Source organism: Eublepharis macularius, chromosome 3, assembly GCF_028583425.1.
Source record: "Eublepharis macularius isolate TG4126 chromosome 3, MPM_Emac_v1.0, whole genome shotgun sequence".
Taxonomy (NCBI): Eukaryota; Metazoa; Chordata; class Lepidosauria; order Squamata; family Eublepharidae; genus Eublepharis; species Eublepharis macularius.
Genome location: NC_072792.1, coordinates 74,000,565 through 74,024,097, shown reverse-complemented (window position 1 = coordinate 74,024,097; position 23,533 = coordinate 74,000,565). Strand labels below are relative to the sequence as shown.

Sequence of the window (23,533 nt, the reverse complement as noted above, 5' to 3'; positions counted from 1 at the left end):
AAAATGTTTGATTCCAACTGAAACATTTGAAGCAGGATTAAAATGAGGACATTTTCTCACAGCATTTCTATCCCCGTTCCTCATCTGCTTTATAAGTAAAGAGCTGTATGTAAAAAGACAAGAGTTTCAATCCTGCTGAGGGAGGGGTAGGAAACTACACGGCATGAGTCTCTATTTACTATGTTGCCTGTCTGACTCAATGTTCATCACGCCAAGAGTATAAAAATACATGGCTGTCCCACTCCTTTCTCCCCCCACCCAGATATCGCACAAGGATGGAAATAAAATCTCAAGTAGAGGTGGTTTCCTTGGACTCTCAGTCCTGCTTGGGTAGGAGAAACTGCACTGCTTATCTATAATGTCCATTCTGCCTCCCTATCCGACTTCCAAAGCCAGGCTTTATACTGAGTGGATTTATGCAGTCTCACTCCAATCAATTCTGACCATGCACCAGCATGATAAACCCAGCTGACTGCAGGCACAAAACCAGCCCACCATCAATGAATGTAGCTCATTACAAAGAATGCAATGTACTAGTCTGTTGCATCAAAAACAGACAGGAGTCTTGCAGCACCGCAAAGACTAAAATCTATTCTAGCACAAGCTTTTGTGGACTACAGTTCACTTCTTCAGATACTATGCTACTACTTATAGTTGATTAAATCCATCCACAGTGATCCTGGGGCACACACCATTCAAGCAAGCCAGCAAACTGAACATACACAAGCAGCAGCTACTCTGCCAGCTACCATACTGAACACCATCACTGCTAAGATGCAAACTACTCAGATAGTTTTGGCTCTGAATTCCAAGCAAATTGTCAAAATGATCATATGATGTGTTTGATTCAACACAATACAGGCATTCTGAACAAGGTAAGTTTGAGTATCAATTGCATTTTTTTGCCTTCACAGCCTCCTTGATTATAAATCACCTCTATTTTCAAGGAGCTAGGCTACCTAGACTACACTAATATGTTTTAACATGAACTGCATTCATGTATGACTTTTGAAAAGGTAGTTTCAGTTTTCAATGAATAAAATTACACATGCAAATTCAATACAATAATTGAGAAGTAACTTGGTAAGAAATTTTAGATTTACCATAATATTCCCGGCAATATTTGTAATCTGTAGGGCTAGTGGAAGAACATTAAGTTCACACATTATTTGTAAAATGTACTTGGCATCGGTCCATGTATTCTCCAGCATGTACAGTAAGTGAGGAGAATCACTATGAAGAAGAAGAGACCATTTTAACAGATTTACCTAGATTTTGAAGCTACACAGATTTAGAGCTCATTAGTGATTACTGCTGCAGCAAATTTAAGATGTAATTGTCCTGTTTGACCACAAACATTTACAGCAATTACAATTACTAGAATTTTACTCCCATGTGGATTAAAACAGGTATCAAGACATTTAGCATGTATAGCATGCTAAAAAACTGTAGTAAGTTAATTATACGCAACGAAGTTTACATTGCAAGCCAGCAGCTATGATTAAAACCAAGACAACTTTCTGGCCACCTCCAGCACTAATTGTGAGCCTGCAGGCAAGGACTTGTTCAATTTTATTATTGTAATCCAATAATCTGAATAAATTTTATTAGTGATCCTGACAGCCATATTTGGTCCTGGCAAAAAAGTTTATCCTGCTATGGAAGATGCCTTCTACAGTTCATCTGCAGCTTAACTGTGGCACATCTTGGTACTGATTATGTAAAAAGCAAGTAGATGACCGAGCCTTAGGTCAGGGCTTGGACTAAACCATTGCCACTGTCATCATCACATACATAACTAACAAGTGCCTAAATACATTTTACTGGAGCATAGAACCAACAACTCAAGGCCACAGAGAGAACAGACAAGTCGACTTTGTATCCCTAAATCTTTGTAATACAACCTTCAATTAACCAAAATGGTTCTCCATTTACTGATTTACCTGCAAGTTAGTTGAGTTAGGATTCACTAACTCTGTTCATTAAAATCTGTTTTCAGCACAAAGAAATCAAGTCAATGACTTCAAACATATGCAGAGTACCTTCTCTTATCCTGAAATAACTCATCCCTTTATATTAATAATCAAAGTTGTTCTTCCTTGTGTCTTCAATTCTGAATAGGGACTATTCAGAGATGGCTTCACCACTGCCTTCCCCTCATCTCTACTAGAAAAGCCTCAACTTCACATTCAAAACTTAAATGTACACTTTACATTCACATGACACTGACAGTTCACTGCTCTTATAATCAATCAGTATCCTAAGTTATTTGCTTGCATTTTCCCTTCAGATGAGCCTTCAGAAAGTGTTTGACTCCAAAAGAACACATATATGGTTTTCACTTTAACTTCAAATCAGATTTATCATGAACTTGTTACAACTGTTATTCCATTAATAGCTTAACTTGAAACCATCTTCAGCAATACTTTCTGGAGGGGCTGTTGAGAAATGAAACATGCATGCTTTGCACACAGATGGTCCCAGCTTCAATCCTAGGTATCAGCATTTAAAAGATCTCAAGTAATGGGTGCTGGGAAGACCATCCTGGAAGGCCTGACACCAATTACAGATGACAATACTGAGCTAGATGGATCATGATCTGACTTGGTTCAAGGCAGCTTCATATGCTTAACTTCTCTCCCCACAAATACAGTAACTAAAATATAACCCAAAATGTATCCCTGAGGAATGTCAAAGCCTCCTTATCTCCAACTTGAATGTTGGACTTGTAGCGAAGCTGTCCATATTGTCTTGCTTATGAATCACTTGGTTAACATGCCAGAGTCTATCTTGTCAAATGTGGATACATTTTCTATGCATATACTTTTTAAAGATCCACACAGACATATCTATGCTTTTTCTTTATCATTGCTGCAGGGATTAAATTTTCATAATGAATGTATCTAGCAGCATACCTGTACATATTTCTTATCTCTTCAGATGGAATTGTCACTCTTTCTATTTTCAGAATCTGATTGACCAGTTCAGACAAATGATAACTCTTGCAACGAATCAATTCCTTTGCTGAAATTTCTACATCACAAATCATTCGACCACAAGCTGCATTTCGTTCAGCAAATCCACTACGACCCTTCATAGTCAAAAAAAGGAGAAACATCTTCAGGACCTCTTCCCATGCAAGGTTTCTATTCTGATTACTTAACAAAATACACGTAACCTGTTCTCTCTGCTGTATTTGTTTATCAGCAAGTAACTTACTTTCTTATTGTATAAATAGTTATAACACATTATTATTATAGCATATTGCTAAGACTGCTCCGCTCAGAATCCTTGCAGGTACTCCACTGCAGGACACAAACATCCAGTTGGAACCTCCCATATCTCCAACTGCCACTCCTTACCATTACTGTAAGGGATTAAAGCATTTTATTATAATAACTGGGTAAAATCACAAAAATCAAAGCAGCCTGGATAAAATTCACTAAAAAAAAAAGAGTAGAGAAGAAAATTAAATATGCTGGATGCAGTGAGCAACGTAGAAGAGAACTAGAAAAACCCAACTATTCTCTAAGGAATGATTTGCCAGTCAAGCCAACATACATTTTCCCCATAATTTACTATACACAAAAGCACCTCTATTAGTCATTAATCTGTCAATATCTCCATCTAGTTGAGACAAGTAAACTAAATTTGCTTAGCTTTGTCTCATTGTTGAAATAAGGCTCTTAACAACAGTACTGAAATCTAAATTGATAACGCAAACCATGCTACGTGACTAGTCAAAACAGATGAGCAAGGCATTCAAAATACAGCAACTAAAATAATTCATTATTAATCACATACAGAAAAGCAGTAAGACTTGAGCAACATTTTACCCCAAGCTTTGGCATGACTGATCTCCTTAGTCGACCTATCTTGGACCAATGTGGAACCTTGCATAGGTTAATTCTCTGGAGAAGGACTTCCATATCAAAGCCATAAATATTATGTCCCTTTATAGAGAAACAGAAATTTTAGAAGAGTTAAACAAAATAAATATAAAAAGCAGTAATTCTGAAGGGTACATAATACATGACACCAAGGCATACTGAACATTCATCTCAGTGAAGTTTCATCTATCAGAAGAATTATATTAAGGCTCACATGAATAATGCAATTATGTTTCAACAAAATGCAAGCATAGTATATAAATACAACTTTGACAGCAACTTTTTCTCTAGTTAGAAGCTTTCCTAATATACATTAAGAAGAAAATTTTGAAATTGTTCTATTTCCAGTCCTAAAACTGTAATTGTCAGAAGAATTTCTATGAATGAAATTGTATCACAAATTACTACACACACCCCGAATGCAGTATTTGATACTGAGGAAAACCTAGGAAATTGAGGCTTCTAGGACAGTAAATTCCACTGAATTCATTCTAATACTGTTTACCACTAGTCGCTCCTCCATTCCTGATTTTATTCTAGTTGGGAGAACAATAAAAACTGGTTTTAGGATTATAACAACAGTGAATGTTAAAATTTGTCCAGAGATCGCTAGAACAATTACATTTACACAGGCCTTTAGACTGTGTAAACTCTGTTTAATTAACCCAAAATAAACTACACTCAACTGCCACTAATCAAAGCGCACAGCCTCCAAAATTTGTTTTGGCTGCCAACTTCCTTTGTCAATGGGCCCTTTGTGATTTTCATCATTCCCATTATTTTATTACCGTTTCACCACAGCTATTCACTTTCTCTTTCCCGTCCCCCAACTCCATCCTTCACCCAAGCTGCCCTCTCAGACTTCTGTCTTCTATCCAGCAAACCCTCAGGTCAGTGCTTCTCAGTCCACTGCTTACTCTTTCTCTCAGCCATCCTCACAACCCTCAGCCCAATGATTTTTGCAACCTGCCTTTTTTTTCCACTTTCACATCAACAGCACATGTATCTGTCCTCCATTCACTGGCATCTTTCTTTCCTAAACTTTAAGTCTCTGCTACTTGGCCACTGCCTGCTGTGCTATCTAGGCTTCCTACTTCTGGACAAATAGATACTTACCACAATAACATCAGGATCAATTTTATGAACTTTTGCCAGAAAAAATCCCAGAAGCATCCTCTCTGTTCCAGCAATCTCTATTTTAGCATTCTAAAGCAAAACAATACAAAGTTTCAGTTAATCAAGATTAAAAACTTGGACTACAAAGCATGCACAACTAAGTCCTGTAGAAATAAGAAGTAACTCGGTGCCCATTAGCAGCCATCAGAAACACTGTAACTCATTTCAGCAGAAGTGTTCATACAATAGTACAATAGTACAGAATGCATATACTTAAAGAACAGATAATGCTTGTTTTTTGTTCCATGTTTTTGTTTAATCACAACAATATTATCTAGTTATTTCATAAGGTATATCAAAGGTATTTGTATATTCATATTTTGATCCAAAAAGACTGTGTCTGAGAGCATTCCACTGAAAGCTATTCAGTGTTCCTAATCAGACTTGCTAGTCTTGAACATATAGTCTTACACCATTGTTCTGTACCCTAGGACCATCTTGCTGTGTTGTCTAGTCTGACTAGAAGCAGCTTTCCAGGATCCCAAAACAAGAGTCTCTCAGTAACTGCTACCTCAGAACCTCTGAACTAATGAATGACTCTGGGGTTTTCTGTACCAAGACACAGGATTTATCACTGAGCCACAAGATCCCTCCCCCCTTGTAAAAGACCAGCTATATACAGTTAAAAATACAAGAAGAATCACTGCAGGAAAACTCTCTATATACCTCCAAACCCATTCTAACCACTTGCTGAAAGACCCATGTTATAGGAGAATATGCAGTATCATTGGTAATAATAGTACATACAGCACAGACCTGAAAATACAATTTTTTTAAAAAAACTGATCTTTTCCCCATTAACACCTAGTACAAAAAGGGCCGCTTTCAGGAAAGGATGAAAACTGAAGTAGGCAAAGTAATGCATAAAGAAAAAAAATACCTTGGTCTTAGCAACTTCTTTGAAGTCATATGGAAAAATGCAATCATTTGGTTTCGAAATCACTGCAACCGAAATTAAGAATCAACTGAAAATACAGCATTTGGAATCTGGCTATAGCACGTATTTTTAATATTTTGACTACTAAGAAAACTGTATCCTTAGTAGTTTCCGTTGTTTGAATTGTGTAATCATTGCACACACACAATTTAAAATGAAGCCTTAATGGGAAACAGAAAAAGCGATTTGACTTGGGGCTCCAAAACCAAAATAACTGGAACAAACCATAACAAACGTTAAGCACTATTCTTAATCTTTTTCATCCACCAAAAGATCTCCACAGACAGAGTGAGGGGAGTTATGGTGAATTCCCCCTTCTGCTAGAGCTCTGACTCTCCCCTCGAGCTGGTCTGGAGGGGGGGGGGTCACTATCTCCCAGACTCCAGTTGGAGTGGGGATGGAGGCAAGAAAATTGTGTTCAGTTGACACACATCCCTTCTGATAGATCCCAGACTGCGACTCTGACAGGAGCATTAAGCAATTAAGGGTTAAAGCATTCTGTTTTATACAAACTGGATAGGATCCAACCAGACTCACACTAATCAAAAGAATTTAAAACAAAAATGGATCCTGAAGGCCACAGGAGGTTAAAAAGAGAATCTCCTTATTCACTTTCCAAACTATCACAGTCCAGTGATTACAAGACTGCCAATGATTTTATATTTGTATTTCTCAAACTGAATGAAACAAATACCACAAATTCCATTCAGTTCAAAAATACTGGTTAGTTTCCTTTTGCTTCTTGACTTTCACCATGGGAGCTTAAATCAACAAAAATAAGTTGCGTAAGTGTTTACTCAGAAGTAATCTATACAGTCCAATAGCACTTATGCTTAGGTACACAAGGCCAAACCCCAGGGATACTGGAGTTCTATGAGTGGAATTCAGATGCATAATCTGGCCCTAAAAAGCAGCCATGGGTGGGAGGACACAAGATATATACTGAGAAGCCTATCTTCCTCCATGCTTCCCAGTCAAAAATACCTCTCCACTAAGCCCTGATAGACCTGTACCTCCAAGTCTAGCACTCTCAGCCATGAAAGGATCTTGCAAAAATCTTAAAAATAGTAATAATATACAATAGAGATGCTTAACACTGAACGAAGAAATTACAACAAAGTTTTGAGAGATGGAAATGTTTTCAAAATCTAGAGAACTAACTAGATTACAATATATTCTTCACGTATTTTTATCACTTGAGGAAAAGGTGAAGAAATGCTATTGCATGACTCATTCTCTTCACTAGCCAGCATTACTAAACCAGAAGAATAAAGTAAATGTGTTCGTCAATTAATATTCAAACCCAATGTCAAAAGCAAAAACAATGGCGCTCTAGTTATACCTACCACAGAAATGGGTCTGAAATGGAGGCTCAGGTGGCGCTTTGTCCAAACAAAATTTATGATGTACTAAAGCTGCAATAGCCATAATCTACACAAAAGAAAATCAGTAAAGAAAAATGGTAGTTAAACTAGTTCTCTCTCAACAGATAATCCCTTTCAACAACCCTTATTGAAGTATAGATTTATTCAATAAACCAAGCCATATACTTCTATTTGGTACATTTTTTATTTATTTTATTTACATTACATATATGAATTTACAGCCACTACATGACAGAAACTTCTGCATTGCCGTTTTTGTACTCTAAATTTAAAATTCAAAATTAATCATTCTGAATTTGTACAAACATTTGCTTCAGCAGTTTGTTGGAATTTTACTTCTTCATATCTCACCCATGGACCAAACTGCAAATGTGTTGCCTGATAACAGTAAGTAAATAAGAACACATTCCATTCCCAACTGTCTAAGATTTATAAAGTTGGAAAAGCCTACTTTAGATAGAACATACAATTGTTTTTAAATAAATGCTTCAATTTTATTACTACTTGGCCTGTTTTAATTATCTATCAATCTCCAAATTGCTTTTATTATTAGAGATGCCATTTTATTATCTAATGGCATTTAACAAGAAACTATGCAACATGCTACTAATTGATCTTTTACATGGTTTTTTATCCAATCTGCCAGTGCACATTCACATCAATCTTTAGATGTTAAACATACAGTTTTAAAGACTGAAGTGAAACACCTTGGTCATTAAACAGAGGAAACAGATTATAAGCATTTTTAAAATTAAATAAATGTATCATTAACAGAATTATTTATTTTGAAAGGAGGAGAGTAGAAAACACAATTAAAAGCCCTAAAAGTTCATTTTACCAGCATCATATCCTGGGCATTCAGGACTACGGGTGTGTGCTTCAGGTTTCCGATCTGGGTATTTTACCTGAATTGGACCCAATTCGGAAGATTTCAGGATTTCCAAAACAGCCCTAGCATTGCTGGGCCGATTCAGAAATACCAAAGCAAAGCTTCCCAAAGCTATTCATATCGCTTCGGGCGTAGCATTTTTCTAGCTATTTGCATTTTCAAAGAGCAAGAAAAGTTCCTGTCCCACTGCTTTTTTCACCCGATGGAAGGGGGAGGAGGGGATTCCCTCCTCCCCCTCCCATTGGGTGAAATAAGTGGTGGGGCGGGAAATTTAAACCTACACTTTTCTTGCCACTCGCAAGCGGCTAGAAAAGTGTAGGTTTAAATCTACTACCCCATCGCTTCCTTCGCCAGCTATGACAGGGCCCAGGGGATTCCCAGATCCCTTCCGCTGTGGGCAAAGGAAGCAATGGGGTGGTAGGCTTAAGCGTAAGCCTACCGCCTCACTGCTTCCTTCGTCCGCTGCGACAGGGGCCAGGGGATTCCCTGGCCCATTGCAGCGGGCGAATTGAGCGATTGGCGGCGGGGCTGCAGGCTTAAGCCCCGTTGCTTCCTTTGCCCACTGCGGAAGGGGTCAGGGGAACTCCCTGGCCCTTTGCGCAGTAGGCCAAATGAGCACCTGGTGGGCGGGGCTGCAGGCTTAAGCCTACCACCCTGCTGCTTCCCTTCGCCTGCTGTGGAAGCGCCCGGGGGATTCCCTGGCCGTTCTAGTAGTGGGCCAAGTGAGCAGGCGTCGCTTTAAACCTACACTTTTCTAGCCACTTGCAAGTGGCTAGAAAAGTGTAGGTTTAAACTTATTGCCTCTCCGCTTATTTCACCCGATGGGAGGGAGTGGAGGGAATCCCCTGCTCCCCCTCACCAGATGGGAGGGGGGAACCCCCCTCCTCCCCATCCCATCGGGTAAAATAAGTAGTGGGGCTGGAAGTTTAAAAACTTCTCGGTGTGCTCTGAAAGCTGGTCAATAAGCAATTTCCGAAGAAGCTTGCCACTTCGGAAGTTGCTTATTTCTGACTTTTTTTCCTGCTTCGGAAATTCCGATGCACGAAAACCAAATATTCTTTTCTTGCACACCCCTATTCAGGATAGGGGAAGGAAATTATCTAAACAGTTGTCTTGATGAAGATATTAAAAATCATGGCTACTATCCCAACAGACCATGCTGCATTCTCCTACAGTACTTAAATTCATGTTGGAAAAATGTATTCACTATATTCACTACTACATTTATTGCAACAGAAATAATCAGTATCTCCAGAAATAGTTAATGTTCCTAGGCTGACTCAGTTTTCTAAGTGTCACATTGAGGTCTACCAGCAAACATATGCAACCAGATCTAGGATTCAAAATACACAGCACGTGCAGCTATTTGATTACTTGGTTGATGAAGTACTTACAAAGGATTGTTTTTCTGCATTACCTTGGAGCTTATGGCTTACCTCATTCTGATGAGTCTTTGTGTTCTGAACTGTCTTCATGCTAAGAGACATAATCACAAGAGGAGGGGGCGGAAGATCTTTCACCACATTCACCAAATCAGGCTTCAGCGCTACTACATCTACCTTACACCAACTGACAGCCTGATTCAAGAGCTCTGTGGAAATACAGATGCCAATTACAAGAATGCTGTCTTTAGAATAAAATACCAATACTTTAAACAAAGCTTACTGTAATAATGCTCAGCTAAAAATGAACAGCAGCCTAGCACAATTCTAGCACTTTTTAAGTAAACTAATTATACTCTTTTTCTAAGTTTTGGTTGTATTAACTGAACCAATGCATTTTTAACATTCCTTTCCAGCATTCAGCCTGATGAAGATTCAAGAGAGCTTCAAAGCTTAGATAGTGTTACGTGTTGTTTCGGTTTTAAGAAAAAAGACTGGGTTGGATTCCATGGATTTGTGCCTTCTTTGGAAGCAAGACACTTTGCTGCTAACAGAAGAGCTTGCATTGCAAGAAGATACTTTGTACCATAGTAAGGTGCTACTATTTGAAAACAAAATCCATAGGATAAAACCCTGTTTTTGGATTTCGCTTTGGACAAACAAAGGGGGAGGGGAAATAACCTCAGAAGTGACTGTGCTTATGGGTAGTTTCCCAACATATGTAATATTTCTTAATTTGGCTTCCATTTACCTCTTTACCTAATGAATCATAAAATTAGTCTCCAGGATTGTTAATATAACCACTTCCACATTTTTGCTCTGCTCAGTCTTGTACAGGACATGTGTGTTATATCTGATGCCTGACATTCACTTGTTTTTATATTTTCCATTGGAAACTACCATTTTGTATTTTATATTTCCATATATTGCAGCTATGGTAGCTTCAATATATGGAAGCTACCATACATAGCCCCTTATTCTTCTTCTATCACTGCCCCTTATTCTTCTCAGAAGACCAGAGGTGCAACCTGATAGCCATCTTCAGACAATGCCATCCCCAACTCCTTAATAGCCAATCAAATGAGGAGATATGGAACTTGAAAAACATGAATGTTGCTCTGTGTGATTTTGATTGGTATTAAAAAAAATTGTATGCCTTTTGTTTTGGGTAGGAATGTGCACCAACACCAAAAGTCATATTTGGAACAGTGACTAAGCAGATTTTGAATTTTAAAAATTTGGAATTTCCTAATATGAAGAATTCCATTAGAGTGAATCAGAAGCAGTCATTTCCCACTAAAAACAGGGGGAATTAGATTGACATAACTAAACATGGACTTCTCTTATCAAAACAAAGAATAGAAACAATGATAGACAGCAAGATACCATGCTTTCAATACCCGCAAGTTAACCACCTATTTAATCAACCTATCATGAAAAGTGCATTGACCCATGCAACAACTGATTTTGAGAATTTATTTAAACTTGAAAACAATAATAGCTAAGGTTTTGTTTAAAAAATATACAAAATATTGCTTTCTAATGTAAAATCTAAACCTCTCCCCTACCAGATAGACTGGTTACACTGTATATCCCAAGCTATCTCTGATTCCAAGTGTTCTAAAATTTAGAATTAAACTATCTTCAAAACCAGGTCAATAAATATTAAAACATATTCAGTTAAGATACTGACAAGTTGGTATTCCCCCCCAAACTCCATTACATTAGCAAATCAACTTCCCCTAAATGCTGGAAATTATGTGGGGAAACGAATTCCTTTTCTCATTGCTGGTAGACATGCAAGTTCATAAAAAACTTTTTGTTAAATGTACTAACACGTATTAAGCAAATTACAGGTTGTGACGTTCCTTTAAAACCTGAACTCTGCTAGGAACATGATCTACCAGAAGGACCAAGGGACCTTATAGGTAGCCGTGGCTAAGGCTACTATAGCCACCTTATGGAAGAATCCCAAACCTCAATCAATCACATTATGGCATAATAAAATCTGGGACTGTTTCTTCATGGAGAAGATCACCTACCAACTCAAACAAGTGGATTCAGAGAATCTCTCATCAAATTTCTTGGAGGACTGGCTACCTGTCTTGGACTATATGACCAGCTATGACATAAAACCCTGCAAACCATATCCAACAGATCCTTTTAGTATTTGAAAACTAAAATCAATATAGAGAATAACCATCAAAAATCTTTGGTCTATCAGTGGACAATCATCAATGTAATTATCACATGCACCTTTGACTTTGTATATACCTGATAATTTGTTCCTCGTGTTGAAATGTTGTTTGAAATGTTATGATTACTACTGTTATAAAAACAAAAAATATTCAAAAATAAAAAGTAAAACAAAAACGGAAAATTGCTTCTTTAAAAGTTCCATGAAGCCCCCAACCTTTTCCCAGTGCCTGTGCCAACCACAAAGAGCTGAGATGTGGCAAGTGCGTAGAGCAATACAAATGCCAAGCAGCAAAGCCCAGACCCTGACCAATGAGTGCACGTTCAGCATTGCGTACAGCAATAAAACTGCCAAGCAGCAAAGCCCAGACACTGACCAATGAGTGCACATTCAGCACTGAGAACCCTAAAATGTTACCGGGGTAGCATTGGAAATGACACAATGAAGTACCAAACAGCTGGTGGTGCAGGCAGGAAAATATTCTGAGGTCAGCATGGAACAACTGGAACAGCTGATGGTGAAAAGATGGGCAATTACCCTCAACAACATGAGCAGAGTACAGGGGAGTGTGCAGTCCTGGAGTGGCAGTTGGAATAAAGGGCAGCAGGAGGAGGCAGCAAGTCCAAGTGTGTTATGCCCTGCCCTATGAGTGAGGACTGAAGTGTGCTGTTTGCTGCAATGGTAGAAGGTTGACCTTAAAGGAAACCAGGGTGTTTTTTTTTACCAATTCATATTCCAGGTATAAGCAATGTGAATTTAAAATGTTACCTGTGTAAAAGAACACCTGCTCATCAGGCATACTGGCTATTATTTTTAATTCTTAAACTTTGTTAGAGTGTATGCCCTATGGGCTGTTAAGTGGAATAAACTGAAACTGATACTGACTAGTGGATAAGACATCATTCCCAACAGCACTCTGGCCAGACCTCCCCAAACAGACCCCTTCTCAGTTTAGTAAACTAATGGTCAATCTACTTTAGATTCTAGTATGACCATGTGGTATTTCTGCAGCTTTCTTCATCTGCCAACCTCCCCTACTATGCCCACAATTTATACAGCTGCTACAAAAGTACAGCTGCCATAAAAATACAGCCCCCATTAGTATCTGCAGCAGAATACACGCAAGAAGTGTAAATTTGTCTCACAAGTCTATATATTTACTTTTAATGTATTAATTGTATGTACTTTAGAACTGGTCTTTGACCCTAATAAATTATATTTCTTTTTGAAACCAAAGAAACCCAGCATTATCCAGTGAATTTCAAATGTTTTTCAAACTGCAGATGCATTCACTTTGATCGGCAAACATACAAACTCTTAACACTTTATTTTCAAGTATTCCCTCAATTTTATCTTGAACAGCACCATGCCACTGGCTCATCCCTTTATTAGGTATTCTGTGCAACATACGTGGATTTTTTATTTCTAGCCAGCTTGGTCCTTTGATCTTCCTGCTCATCAAAAACAGTTCTAGACAAGAACTGTTAGTTCCAAACACATGAGAAAATGTCTCTCCTTTCAGGTCTGGAGGAAGCCGAGATAAGTCAGCCTGGGAATGGAAACAGAGCGGTGAACAATTTTATTATACCAGAATTTTCTTAAATTGTAAAAAGAAATTTTACTTCTGCTCTTCACGCAAGACCAAGAGGCAAACTGACTATGTCAGGGTCCTCAATCTTTTTGAGTCCATGGGCACCTTTGAAGTGAAATCCTAAGAAGACTTGCTCCAGTCTAAACCCACTGTTTCAATAGGCTTAAATTGAAGTAATTCTGCCTAGGATTTCACTGTTGGAGTTCTGACATAGAGCACAACTACAAAGTAGCTGCCATGGGAGGTGGAACCAACCACAAAACATCAGAGAGAGGTTATGAATAACTCTAACGGAAACTCTTCAGCATTTCAAGCACAAGCTTTGTTTAACAGGATGCCTTTTAAAATGAAAGACACTTAATAGTAAAAGTATTTACAAATATTTTATTGCATACACAGTTTACTTTCAGTCACACAATGAAGATCCTCATGCTGTGATGGCAGCTGCTGCTGCAGTAACTTTTTTTTAAAATCTGCACAGCCAATGAAATCAGTGGCCAATCAGAAGCCCTGCTGGGCAAAAGCCCTGCTCGCTTCCTAAAAAGACTTGATGAGCACCAAGAAAGGTGTCAGCAGGTGCTAAGCTGTCCACAGGCACCACACTGAGGATCTCTGGACTATGCAGGAAGACAGTATATGCATTTTTCAGCCACCCTAATCAAATTCAGAATATATAAGCCAAATGTGTTTCTCCAACTGAAAACTGCAGCCCAGTTTATATTCTCCTGCAAATGATCAATAAGCTGATGTGGAAGCACAAACAGTCAATTTGTCAAGCATGTGATGGGCTTAAATACATATGGAGTGTACTGCAAGTTTAGGAGTATCCCAGAAAGTCAAATCTCAAAAAATGTAGTCTCCATCAACAAACGAGCTACTTGTAAGGCAGCAGTAGTAGGGAAACAGCTCCCCACACACTGCCCATTTGTTTGATGGGTGCTTATTCAGAAATATTATACCAATGGTCATCACCTCAGCACACACAAGGGCTTGGAACCACCAGTTTCTAACAGATTGAAGGATTTCCAGCCACAGAGCACAACTTTCTCATCTCTCTCCCCCACCTTTCCACTGTAGCACAATAGTGGCACAATCTCCAAAATATTCTACTCCTGGAACAACTTTTCAGTAGCCATTTTAGGCTGCAGCAGGAGTGGGGGAAACAAGTGGGTGAGTATGGGTGGAAACCCTCCCATCCATGAAAACACTCCAGTGGATCAAAGTCAGTGGTACTTTCTCCCAGTTTTCTAATCATTTCAAAATATGCAGAGTTTAAAAATACATAACAGTACTTTGAAAGGAATTTAGATTTGACTAATGGCTTTGCCAATTGTTTCATTTTTTCAGCAGACACAGCAATTAAAACAACAAGTTTTCTAACCACATCCCAACATTTTATTTATTTATTTTATTCAATTTGTATTCCGCCCTTCCCACAGCCTGTAGGCTCAGGGCGGATCACATCCCACAGAAGTGATCTACTGACAAATCTAGCTGCACATCATTTACAAATGAGTTAGGAAACAGCTGCAAATGAGTATTTCCCTCTATTTAAAAACCATTTACTTACCGAATATCTAACTTCTAGGTAATCAGATTTTGCAGGAACATCTGGTATTTCAAAAGCATAATTCTTTTCCACTTTCTAGACAATACATAATTTGAGATATGCAAAAGTTACTGATACTGAAAAATAAGTGGCACTACATCTTTCTTTAAACAAAAAAACAAATTCACCAGTTCTTTTTTACTTTGATCATCATAACCTAAAACCATGAAGTCCATCTTGAAACACCATCATCTTCACCTGCTCCTTATATAAATATAAATTCTCATTGAATGTTGAACTTAATTTACTCTACTTCTTCAAAGATGTAAGAATAACCAGTAGTGAAGACCTGCTGGTCTAGTTGAGGATTCGATATTTGGTATGCAGTTCACAGGTGGTAGTGAGCAGGAAAAAGGGTACAAGAGGATTGTGTGTTTACATGTTTTATTTGTTTAATATTTTAAATCTATTTATTTGTATTTTAACATTGTTTTCGATTGTTCACTGCATGGAATCCCTAAACTGGGTGGAAGGGGGCATACAAATGAGTGCTAAATGCTAAAGTAGAAGTGGCAGCTGATGTGCCATGACACCATCAGTCTGGAAGCAACAGGAGCCACTGGAAATCATAGTATAGGATAAAGCATGCCTTCATACTTCTGGCTAGAATGATTTTCCAAATCTTTTCCCCCAGTATGATCAGGTGAAAAGATACAAACAAAACCTGTAGGCTGTATGAACACAGACAAGACTGAAGTGATGCTGGTTGGGAAGGCAGAGATCTTGAAGGACATTGTACTCCCCACTTTCGATGGAGTTTGTCTGACCCTTGCAGACTCAGTTAAGAGCCATGGGATTATACTGGATCCAGCGGCAAAAAATGCTTTCTACAACCTCACTATAGCCTGGAAGATGGCTTATCATCTTGACACTCCTGACCTAGCCACTTGGATCCATGCTATGGTAACATCAAGGCTTGACTATTGTAATGCTCTATACATTGGCCTCCCATCTAAATTAACTAGGAGGCTCCAATTAGTGCAAAATGCTGCAGCTCAACTGTTATCAGGAGCGAGCAGAAGCATGAACATCATTCCCATCCTACAGTCACTCCACTGGCTACTAGGCATGTGCAGTTCAGGAATCCGATTCGGGAAAAATGACCGAATCGGACCCGATCCGTAAAGATTCGGGATTTCCAAGTCGGGGCAAGCATGCTGGCCCCGATTCGGAAATCCTGAATCAAAGCTTTCTGAAGTATTCGTAATGCTTCGGAAAGTTTCAGGGCTGAGTTTAAAGGACGGGACCCTTTAAAGGGCAAGCAGTGGCGGGGCCCTTTAAACATCACCCCAGACCCAGACCCCCACACACCCCACCTCCACCTACCTTTGAAGCATCAGAAGCAGTGGTGGCTCCGGCCCTCCCCGCCGCCCGCGGGGCCGTGGAGTGGTGGAGCGGGCGGAGAAAGCCCTTCCTGCCCCTCAAATGGCCACCGTGGTGCCGCGGCCATTTGAGGGGCAGGAAGGGCTGGAGGAGGTGGCTCTGGCCTTCGCTACCGCCCTGCAGGCTCAGGAGGCGGTGTGGCAGCAGAGGAGCCACCTGGCTCCAGGCCGCTGCAGCCTCGTGCTGCCGTGCATGCTGCTCCCACCAACACCACCATGGTCTGCCACCCAGCTGATCAACCCCTCCCTCTCCCTCTGGCCAGGTAAGTGGGTGGGGGGTGGAGGGGTTGCCCCAGGGGGGGTGGGGGAGTTGCTCCCCCTCACTTCAGTATGCTCCGAATATTTACAGAGCATACCAAAACGAGTAAATACCATAATTCCGAAGCAGCTTGCCACTTCGGAATTATGGTATTTCCGAATCTTTTCGGGATGCACACCCCTACTGGCTACTCATCATTTACCATGCTCAGTTCAAGGTATTAGTTATTACATACAAAGTTCTCCATGGCAGCTTCGCTCATCTGAACAGGGTCTCCTGCAGGTGCCAGGCTGCACACAGGTAAAGTCAGCAGCAGCCCATACAAGGGCTTTTCCCCTATCCTGCCTGAGGAAGTCAGAAGAGCCCTCACTCTCCTGGCTTTCCATAAACAATGCAAAACCGAACTATTCAAAAAGGCTTTTTACTCAAATGGGAGGGCTGTATTATAGGGATGGGGTCTCAGATGCTTCACTAACGAGTTGAGAATCATAGACTTCATCGCTATTTTTGCCTTATCTATTATCTGCTGCTTTAAATATGTACTCCTTTGTACAGCCAGCACTCCATGTTGTCTAATGTTAATCCTAGAACTGATTATGTTTTGCTCCGGTATTTTTTCTACTCTGTCTTGGATCCTTGCTAATGCTATGTCTTCTAAACTTGTATCTCTTTACCTTATGGTATTGTATTGAAATGTACTTGATACTGATTGTATTAACCTCATACTGTGTAATCTGCCTTGAGTCTCAGTGAGAAAGGCGGACTATAAATGACATAAATAAATAAACATTGTCTTCCATTACACAGTGTGAGCCAGCACAGTCAATATCAAAGACTTTTCAATAAACATGTAATGGTTACACACACACATTTGCCAAGATTTAAAAACTAGCAGACGTCAAATACAGAGGTGAAGAAATGTTGAAACAGTTGACTTTTGGGTCTATCCTTACAGTCACTCAATCCTGGATAAACGAGCAAAGCTCTATTTGAATGAATAAGGTAACACATTCTGGCATAATGGCTGCTAAGGAGATTTTAAACAGGTTACACAGAATGACGGTACATAGTGATTCCAACAGAACCTTACATAAGTCACTGGAGACCTTGAGGTGATCCTGAAGATGGATACATATAAGCAAGCAACAGATGCAGTATAAAAACTGTACTGTAGAAGTAGAATATATGTAGCTTAGAAGAGAGATGTGCCTTTGGAATGAACAGCAGCAGACTGACTATGAACCAGGCCTTTTACAGTGCTTGGATGAAATCCCTGGATGCAAACTGATTACAGGAATGCCAGTACTGCTAAGTCCTTCTGATTAACGAGTGGTGTGTTTGCACCTACACTGATGAAAAGGACATTTCAATAAACTAGCACAGCAATGTAGCCTTCATCAGGATATCCACATTGTCTTAGTGATCTCCACTCAGTCTCAAAATGGAAAAGGGAGAGTCAAGGAGATTGCTGAAAAAAAGTTAATGATGGCACCTGTATTTTCTATCTGTAGCAGTCTATCTTGACTTTTTAGCAAAACGCCTCCAAAATCAATATTTAAGGAGTGAAGCATGCAGAGTGAGCACTCTGCCACAGCTCTAGGGCATTCTAAGGTTTGGCACCCTGAACGAAAGTGGCTGGCCCAAGATCACCCAGTGAGCTTCCACAGGAGAATGGAGATTCAAACCTGGGTTTCCCATATCCTAGTCTGAAATTCTAACCACTACACCACACTGGCTTTCATGGTGCAGCTGCTGCTGAACAGTAGCCAGTGCTGGGGGAGTCATGCAAGTCAGGTGGTAGCAAGTTATCCTCCCTTAAAGGCCAAGACGACCCTGGAAAAGACCCTGACTCGGCCCCACTGCGAATACCATTGTGGTTGTCTAATAACAGCCACTGAGGGCATCTGTTTCTTAAAGCTACAGGCCCTTGTTCTATCTTTTGTTTGTTTCAGATTTTCCTGGAAACCTGGGGTTTTCTCAGATTTGTAGAATTATCTGTCTTTTCCCTAGGGCTCCAATTTAGCAATGTGTGCCAAAAATTCAGTAAATCTGAATTTTTTTTTACTGAATCTGAGAAAAAATTCAGAATTCCAAAAATTCCAAATTATCTAATTTATTTGGATAGTTTTGAAAAATTCAGCCATAGTTTTCCATGGGAAAATTTCTCTGGCAGATATCCAATGAGCTGGAGTTGTCATCTTTCAAACAAACTTCACCAAATTTGGAAGGAACCTACACCTGACTGTCCTCTAAAGATTCCCCAAGTTTTATGAAGATTGGACCCCGGGGGCCAATTTTATGTGCCCCCAAATAAGGTGCCCCCACCTACTTTCCAATATTCCCTATGGGGAAAATATCTGGGAGCTATCTAGTAGGCTGTGGGACCTACTCCTGATTGTCTTCTAATGATCCCCCAAGTTTCAAGAAAATTGGACCCCAGCAACCAATTCTATGAGCCCCTGAACAAGGTGCCCCCGGCCACTCCATTGTTTTCTAAAAGAAAAAGTCAAAGCTGGTTCCCATTGCAGAAGCACACTGGGGCAAGACTACCATGGCCAAGGCACACTCCCAAATGCAAGCTGAGTCATCCCACAGAAAGCACAATGAACCAAACTGAAGCAAAGGAATGCCTTGTGCTTGTGGTTTGGTACTGCTTGGTCTGTTCTATGGTACTTCTTCACTGGCTAAACCCACTGGCTGCTGTGAATGACACTGGTTCTGTTTTCCCCATAGGATATAACGGAGAATAGATGGAGGCATATTCTTTGGGGGCCTATAAAATTGGCCCCCAAGGTCCAATCTTCATGAACCTGGGGGATCTTTAGAGAATAGTCAGGAGTAGGTTCCCATCAAATTTGGTGAAGTTTGGTTGAAAAATGAGCCCTCCTGCTCACTGGATAAGCTCCCACAGTGATTTTTCTATAGGAAACAATGGCCAAAAACTCAGTAATAACTTGGGATACTTGATTTTTGATTCGGAATACCCAGATTTTACTGAATCAGCCAAAATTCAGTATTTTAATCCAAATTCTAAACCAAACTGCACACCCCTACCCCAATCTCCAAATTTAAGTATTCACTGGCAGGGCGATGTTCAAAATTAGATGTACTGATTCTGCCCTTTCAATCTATGGCATACTGGTACTGTGCAGCCATGTTTTTACCACTTTATATGTTTTAACATGGAACACTGGGAGCTCTTTTCTCATTATCATTTTCTGAATCTGACAGCCAATGTCCACTCTATGAAAGCTTTAATGTTCAGGAGATGATGCTAAATGACTCTATATATATTGTTAGCAACACACTGTACACTGGACAGCAAGCTGTCTACTATAGCCACTAGGTATCCTAGTATGACACCCATATTTAATTACTAAAATTTACTGGTAAGCAAGCACAAAATCAAACAACTTCAGCATAGTATATACCCCCTCCCCCCTCAAGCCTCCACATTTAAGAAGGAAAATGTTAACCAACAAACCTTGGACTTGAACTTCATGATCTTGTATTTTTCTGCAATCTTGTCATTAAACTCTTGATATACATCCATCATGGTCACAGACTTGTTTGTCTCTTTACCAGAAGATAAATCGATCCACTTTAAATAGCAAAGGAGTTTAGTGTTATCTATTTAGTTGGGTTTTGTGAAGTTAGGAAAAAACATTTGTTGTATGTTGATCTACTGTTTATACAGCAGTTACAAAGCAGCTTAATAAGTCAAAGACAGGTGACTGCCTAATAAGCTTGCAATCCACATTTTAAAAGGTGAGTGTTAAGGAAAGAGTGAGACAACAATAGATGAACACAAGCAAATGAAGTTTCATATATTCATGGTTGATTTTAGTTGAGGATGAGACCTAAGAGGTTAAGCCACAAAATCTTTACTGAGCTTGAAGAATCACAGAATCATACGTTTGGAAAGGACCTCTAGGGTCATCTAGTCCAAAGAGGTAGGCTTTGAAACAAGAAAGCATGCAACAATAGATATTCTGTGAACCTATGTCTAAATTTTTGTAGATATTATACTCCAACCTCATTTTATGAGTGTGAAAACCAGAGATTAGAAAGAAGTCTCATTACTCCCAACTCTCTTTTTGATGTAATATGAATTCCACTGCTTCTTCAAGCCTCATTTGTGTCATTAACTGAGTACTTTCAATTCATTACTTCAATCTATATTAAACAAATATTAGCTATGCATGATTTTATAAGTACATCATGGAAGCTGTGGTCATGAATTGTTTGCCATAATTCCTGTTACCAAAATAGCTTTTATTACACCATTTATGACCAACAAATGTCTCAATATAAAAAGCCATACCAACTCTCGTGGCAGGAGATAAATAGTTCTTTCAATATTTTTTATTGACACACAGCAGCTAACATAGGACTTCGCAGATTCAATCCAAACTTTGCCAAAGAGAAATACCACCCCTAAGATAGGAGAAAAGGTGAAGACAGAGACAATATGCATTAATCAAGACAGCTTAGCACAGCTGCTAATGGAGAAGCTGCAATACTAAGAATTACTGGATAAACACACTAATTCACCCATGGGAGCAAAATGATTTCCAATTTGTAGGCTCTAATTGACAGCTCCATCTGCTGAAAGTCAGTACTCCACAGTCAAGTGATTGCTTTTAAAATCTTGTACCACACAGACATGCATCACAATGGCACCGAAGCATTAAATGCCACTTTTTTATATATTCCCCCCCCCCAAGCTGTTTCTTATTCCCCTTCTTCGCTTCATCAGGTAAACTGAAGATGCCACCATAAATTTTCTTGATCTTCCTATCAGTTTGGAAAAAATAAAGGGCCACACCACTCTTCTGTTATATAATTATAAAAACTCAGTAAATATATTTATATATAATATACAAATATCAGATCCCCCTAAAGAAGCCTATTGAGCAAAACATATAGGGAATTCTTTAGCTGAATAATAAAATAATTTTTCTTTTTCTTGCACCATCAGCCTTGGCCACCATAGGATAACACACAGAAATGTGTAATAGCAAACATAGTTGTGTTATCTATACCAAGATTAAGAAGCTAATGTGTGCTTATTTCAATGGAGAGAAGCAGTCACTTAAACACGGGAATTCTATGATCTTGCAGGTAGTGATATTTAATACTATCATACACAATTAAATACATCTATTCCTTTTGACAATTCAAGGCTTCAAAAGAACTTCTAGATCATCAACACAAATTCATCACTTCCAATGGTTAATATCAGTACGGACTATGCTCAGACACAATATGGGTTTCTGCACTCTTAAAGGACTCTATCAAACGTTTGTAAACTAAGATAAAAGGAATATATTCCTCATCCTCAGTCCTTCCACAATTGACATATACAATACAGGAAAAGTGGATAAATCCACCTCCTTCTTGCACTTGTACCATGCTCAGATAAGGAGGTAGCTTCAGTAGTCAGGGCACTTTTGCTAGTGCATGAGATTGCATGAGATCAGCAGAATCATGCTATTGCACCAAGGGGAGGGGTGGGTTTTTTTAGTAATCGTTCATCTGTTCCATGATTCTTCAGAGACCCTCAGGTTTCCCCACAGAATAGTATCCTTTCCTGCCACACAGGGGTAAAAAGTAAGTAAGCAGTGAAAACAAGCAAGGAAATATAAAGACATGTCTATACTAGCTGATGACTGCAGCATCTGTACCAGAATTTTGCAGTTTAACTGTTACCCAATATATGAAGTCAAGGAATTAAATTATTTACAGCCTTAACCTATAGTCATTGTCAGCATACAGATAGCTAAAATTTTACTCTTCCCAGTTACATGAATCCTCTATGAGTAATACAGTTAATACCGTTAATGCCTCATTTGCTATAACGATCATGATTCTCTTAAACAAAAAAGTAATGCCAAAATTTATTTTTTCTCTACATTACTAATTGAAACCAGGTGCAGTCTTTATTATTCATCCTTGAAAAGTTATGATGACAGGATCTCTTCTCGTAATCAAGGAACAGAAGTCTTTTCATAATTATGCACCATTCAGAAACCACCATATACAATCCAAGATAAAAGTGAAACACTATGCAAGGGACGTTAAGGGATGAAGTTTTCCCCCTCATATTACCTACTGATTTCACCAGAGCTTCAGAGATCATTACTTACTATCATAGAACAGTAGGGTATAGTCAGCACACCAAAAGATAGTATTATATTTAAATCACCTCCCAAGTCAAAAATGAACAATAATTGCAAAAAATCACTTAGGCTACAGAATGGAAAGATTATCCGTTAGCCTGAGTTTGATAAAGCTACATGACAGCAACAATCTAGAAATAAAATTCTTTAACAGGGAACTTTCACTGAATGATTATTATTGCAAATACTACTCAGCATTTAAATATTAAATGCCCCCGCCCCAGTTGCATTACAAGAGCAGCACAGCTCTGACTTCATGCCATTCCTCACCAGCAATAAATCCTCTCTTAAAGCTGCCTTGCACCATGAAAGTTCTGGTCTATGCCTATCCAATTACAAAGGAGACTGACAATCAAAAACAAAGAAAAATTAAAGGACATAAGGTTTCCTTAAGCAAATGGTCATTTGTAATTTCATACAAACATATGAGACAGAGGGAAAAAGAGAAAACAGTTTTCATAGGTATACATACCTGGTTGATTATACTGATCTTCATAAGCATCTAGCCAGTAGAACCTGAAGACCTGCTGCCCATCTTCTCCAGTTACCAGTGGAAGTTCACTGGAATCTACTTTTATTTCTGAAACTAATTGCCCACCATCATTTTCAGTCATTTTGTCCCAACAGGAAAAATCAGAGAGGAAAGAGCTTCTG

At 39.1% G+C, this 23,533-nt stretch overlaps 1 protein-coding gene across 1 annotated transcript in view; it reads right to left on the bottom strand.

The window, feature by feature from the left end:
- POLA1 (DNA polymerase alpha 1, catalytic subunit) overlaps positions 1 to 23,533 on the bottom strand; it is a 399,534-nt gene that overhangs the window by 363,997 nt on the left and 12,004 nt on the right. Inside the window, exons 10-21 of the mRNA XM_054974131.1 lie at positions 23,352 to 23,530; positions 21,022 to 21,134; positions 20,182 to 20,298; positions 15,018 to 15,092; positions 13,267 to 13,405; positions 9,714 to 9,868; positions 7,350 to 7,434; positions 5,947 to 6,008; positions 5,007 to 5,096; positions 3,837 to 3,953; positions 2,916 to 3,091; positions 1,104 to 1,233 (exon numbers count right to left, since the gene is read on the bottom strand). Coding sequence (XP_054830106.1) covers positions 1,104 to 1,233; positions 2,916 to 3,091; positions 3,837 to 3,953; positions 5,007 to 5,096; positions 5,947 to 6,008; positions 7,350 to 7,434; positions 9,714 to 9,868; positions 13,267 to 13,405; positions 15,018 to 15,092; positions 20,182 to 20,298; positions 21,022 to 21,134; positions 23,352 to 23,530 — 1,438 coding nt within the window. The remainder of the gene's footprint in view (positions 1 to 1,103; positions 1,234 to 2,915; positions 3,092 to 3,836; positions 3,954 to 5,006; positions 5,097 to 5,946; positions 6,009 to 7,349; positions 7,435 to 9,713; positions 9,869 to 13,266; positions 13,406 to 15,017; positions 15,093 to 20,181; positions 20,299 to 21,021; positions 21,135 to 23,351; positions 23,531 to 23,533) is intronic.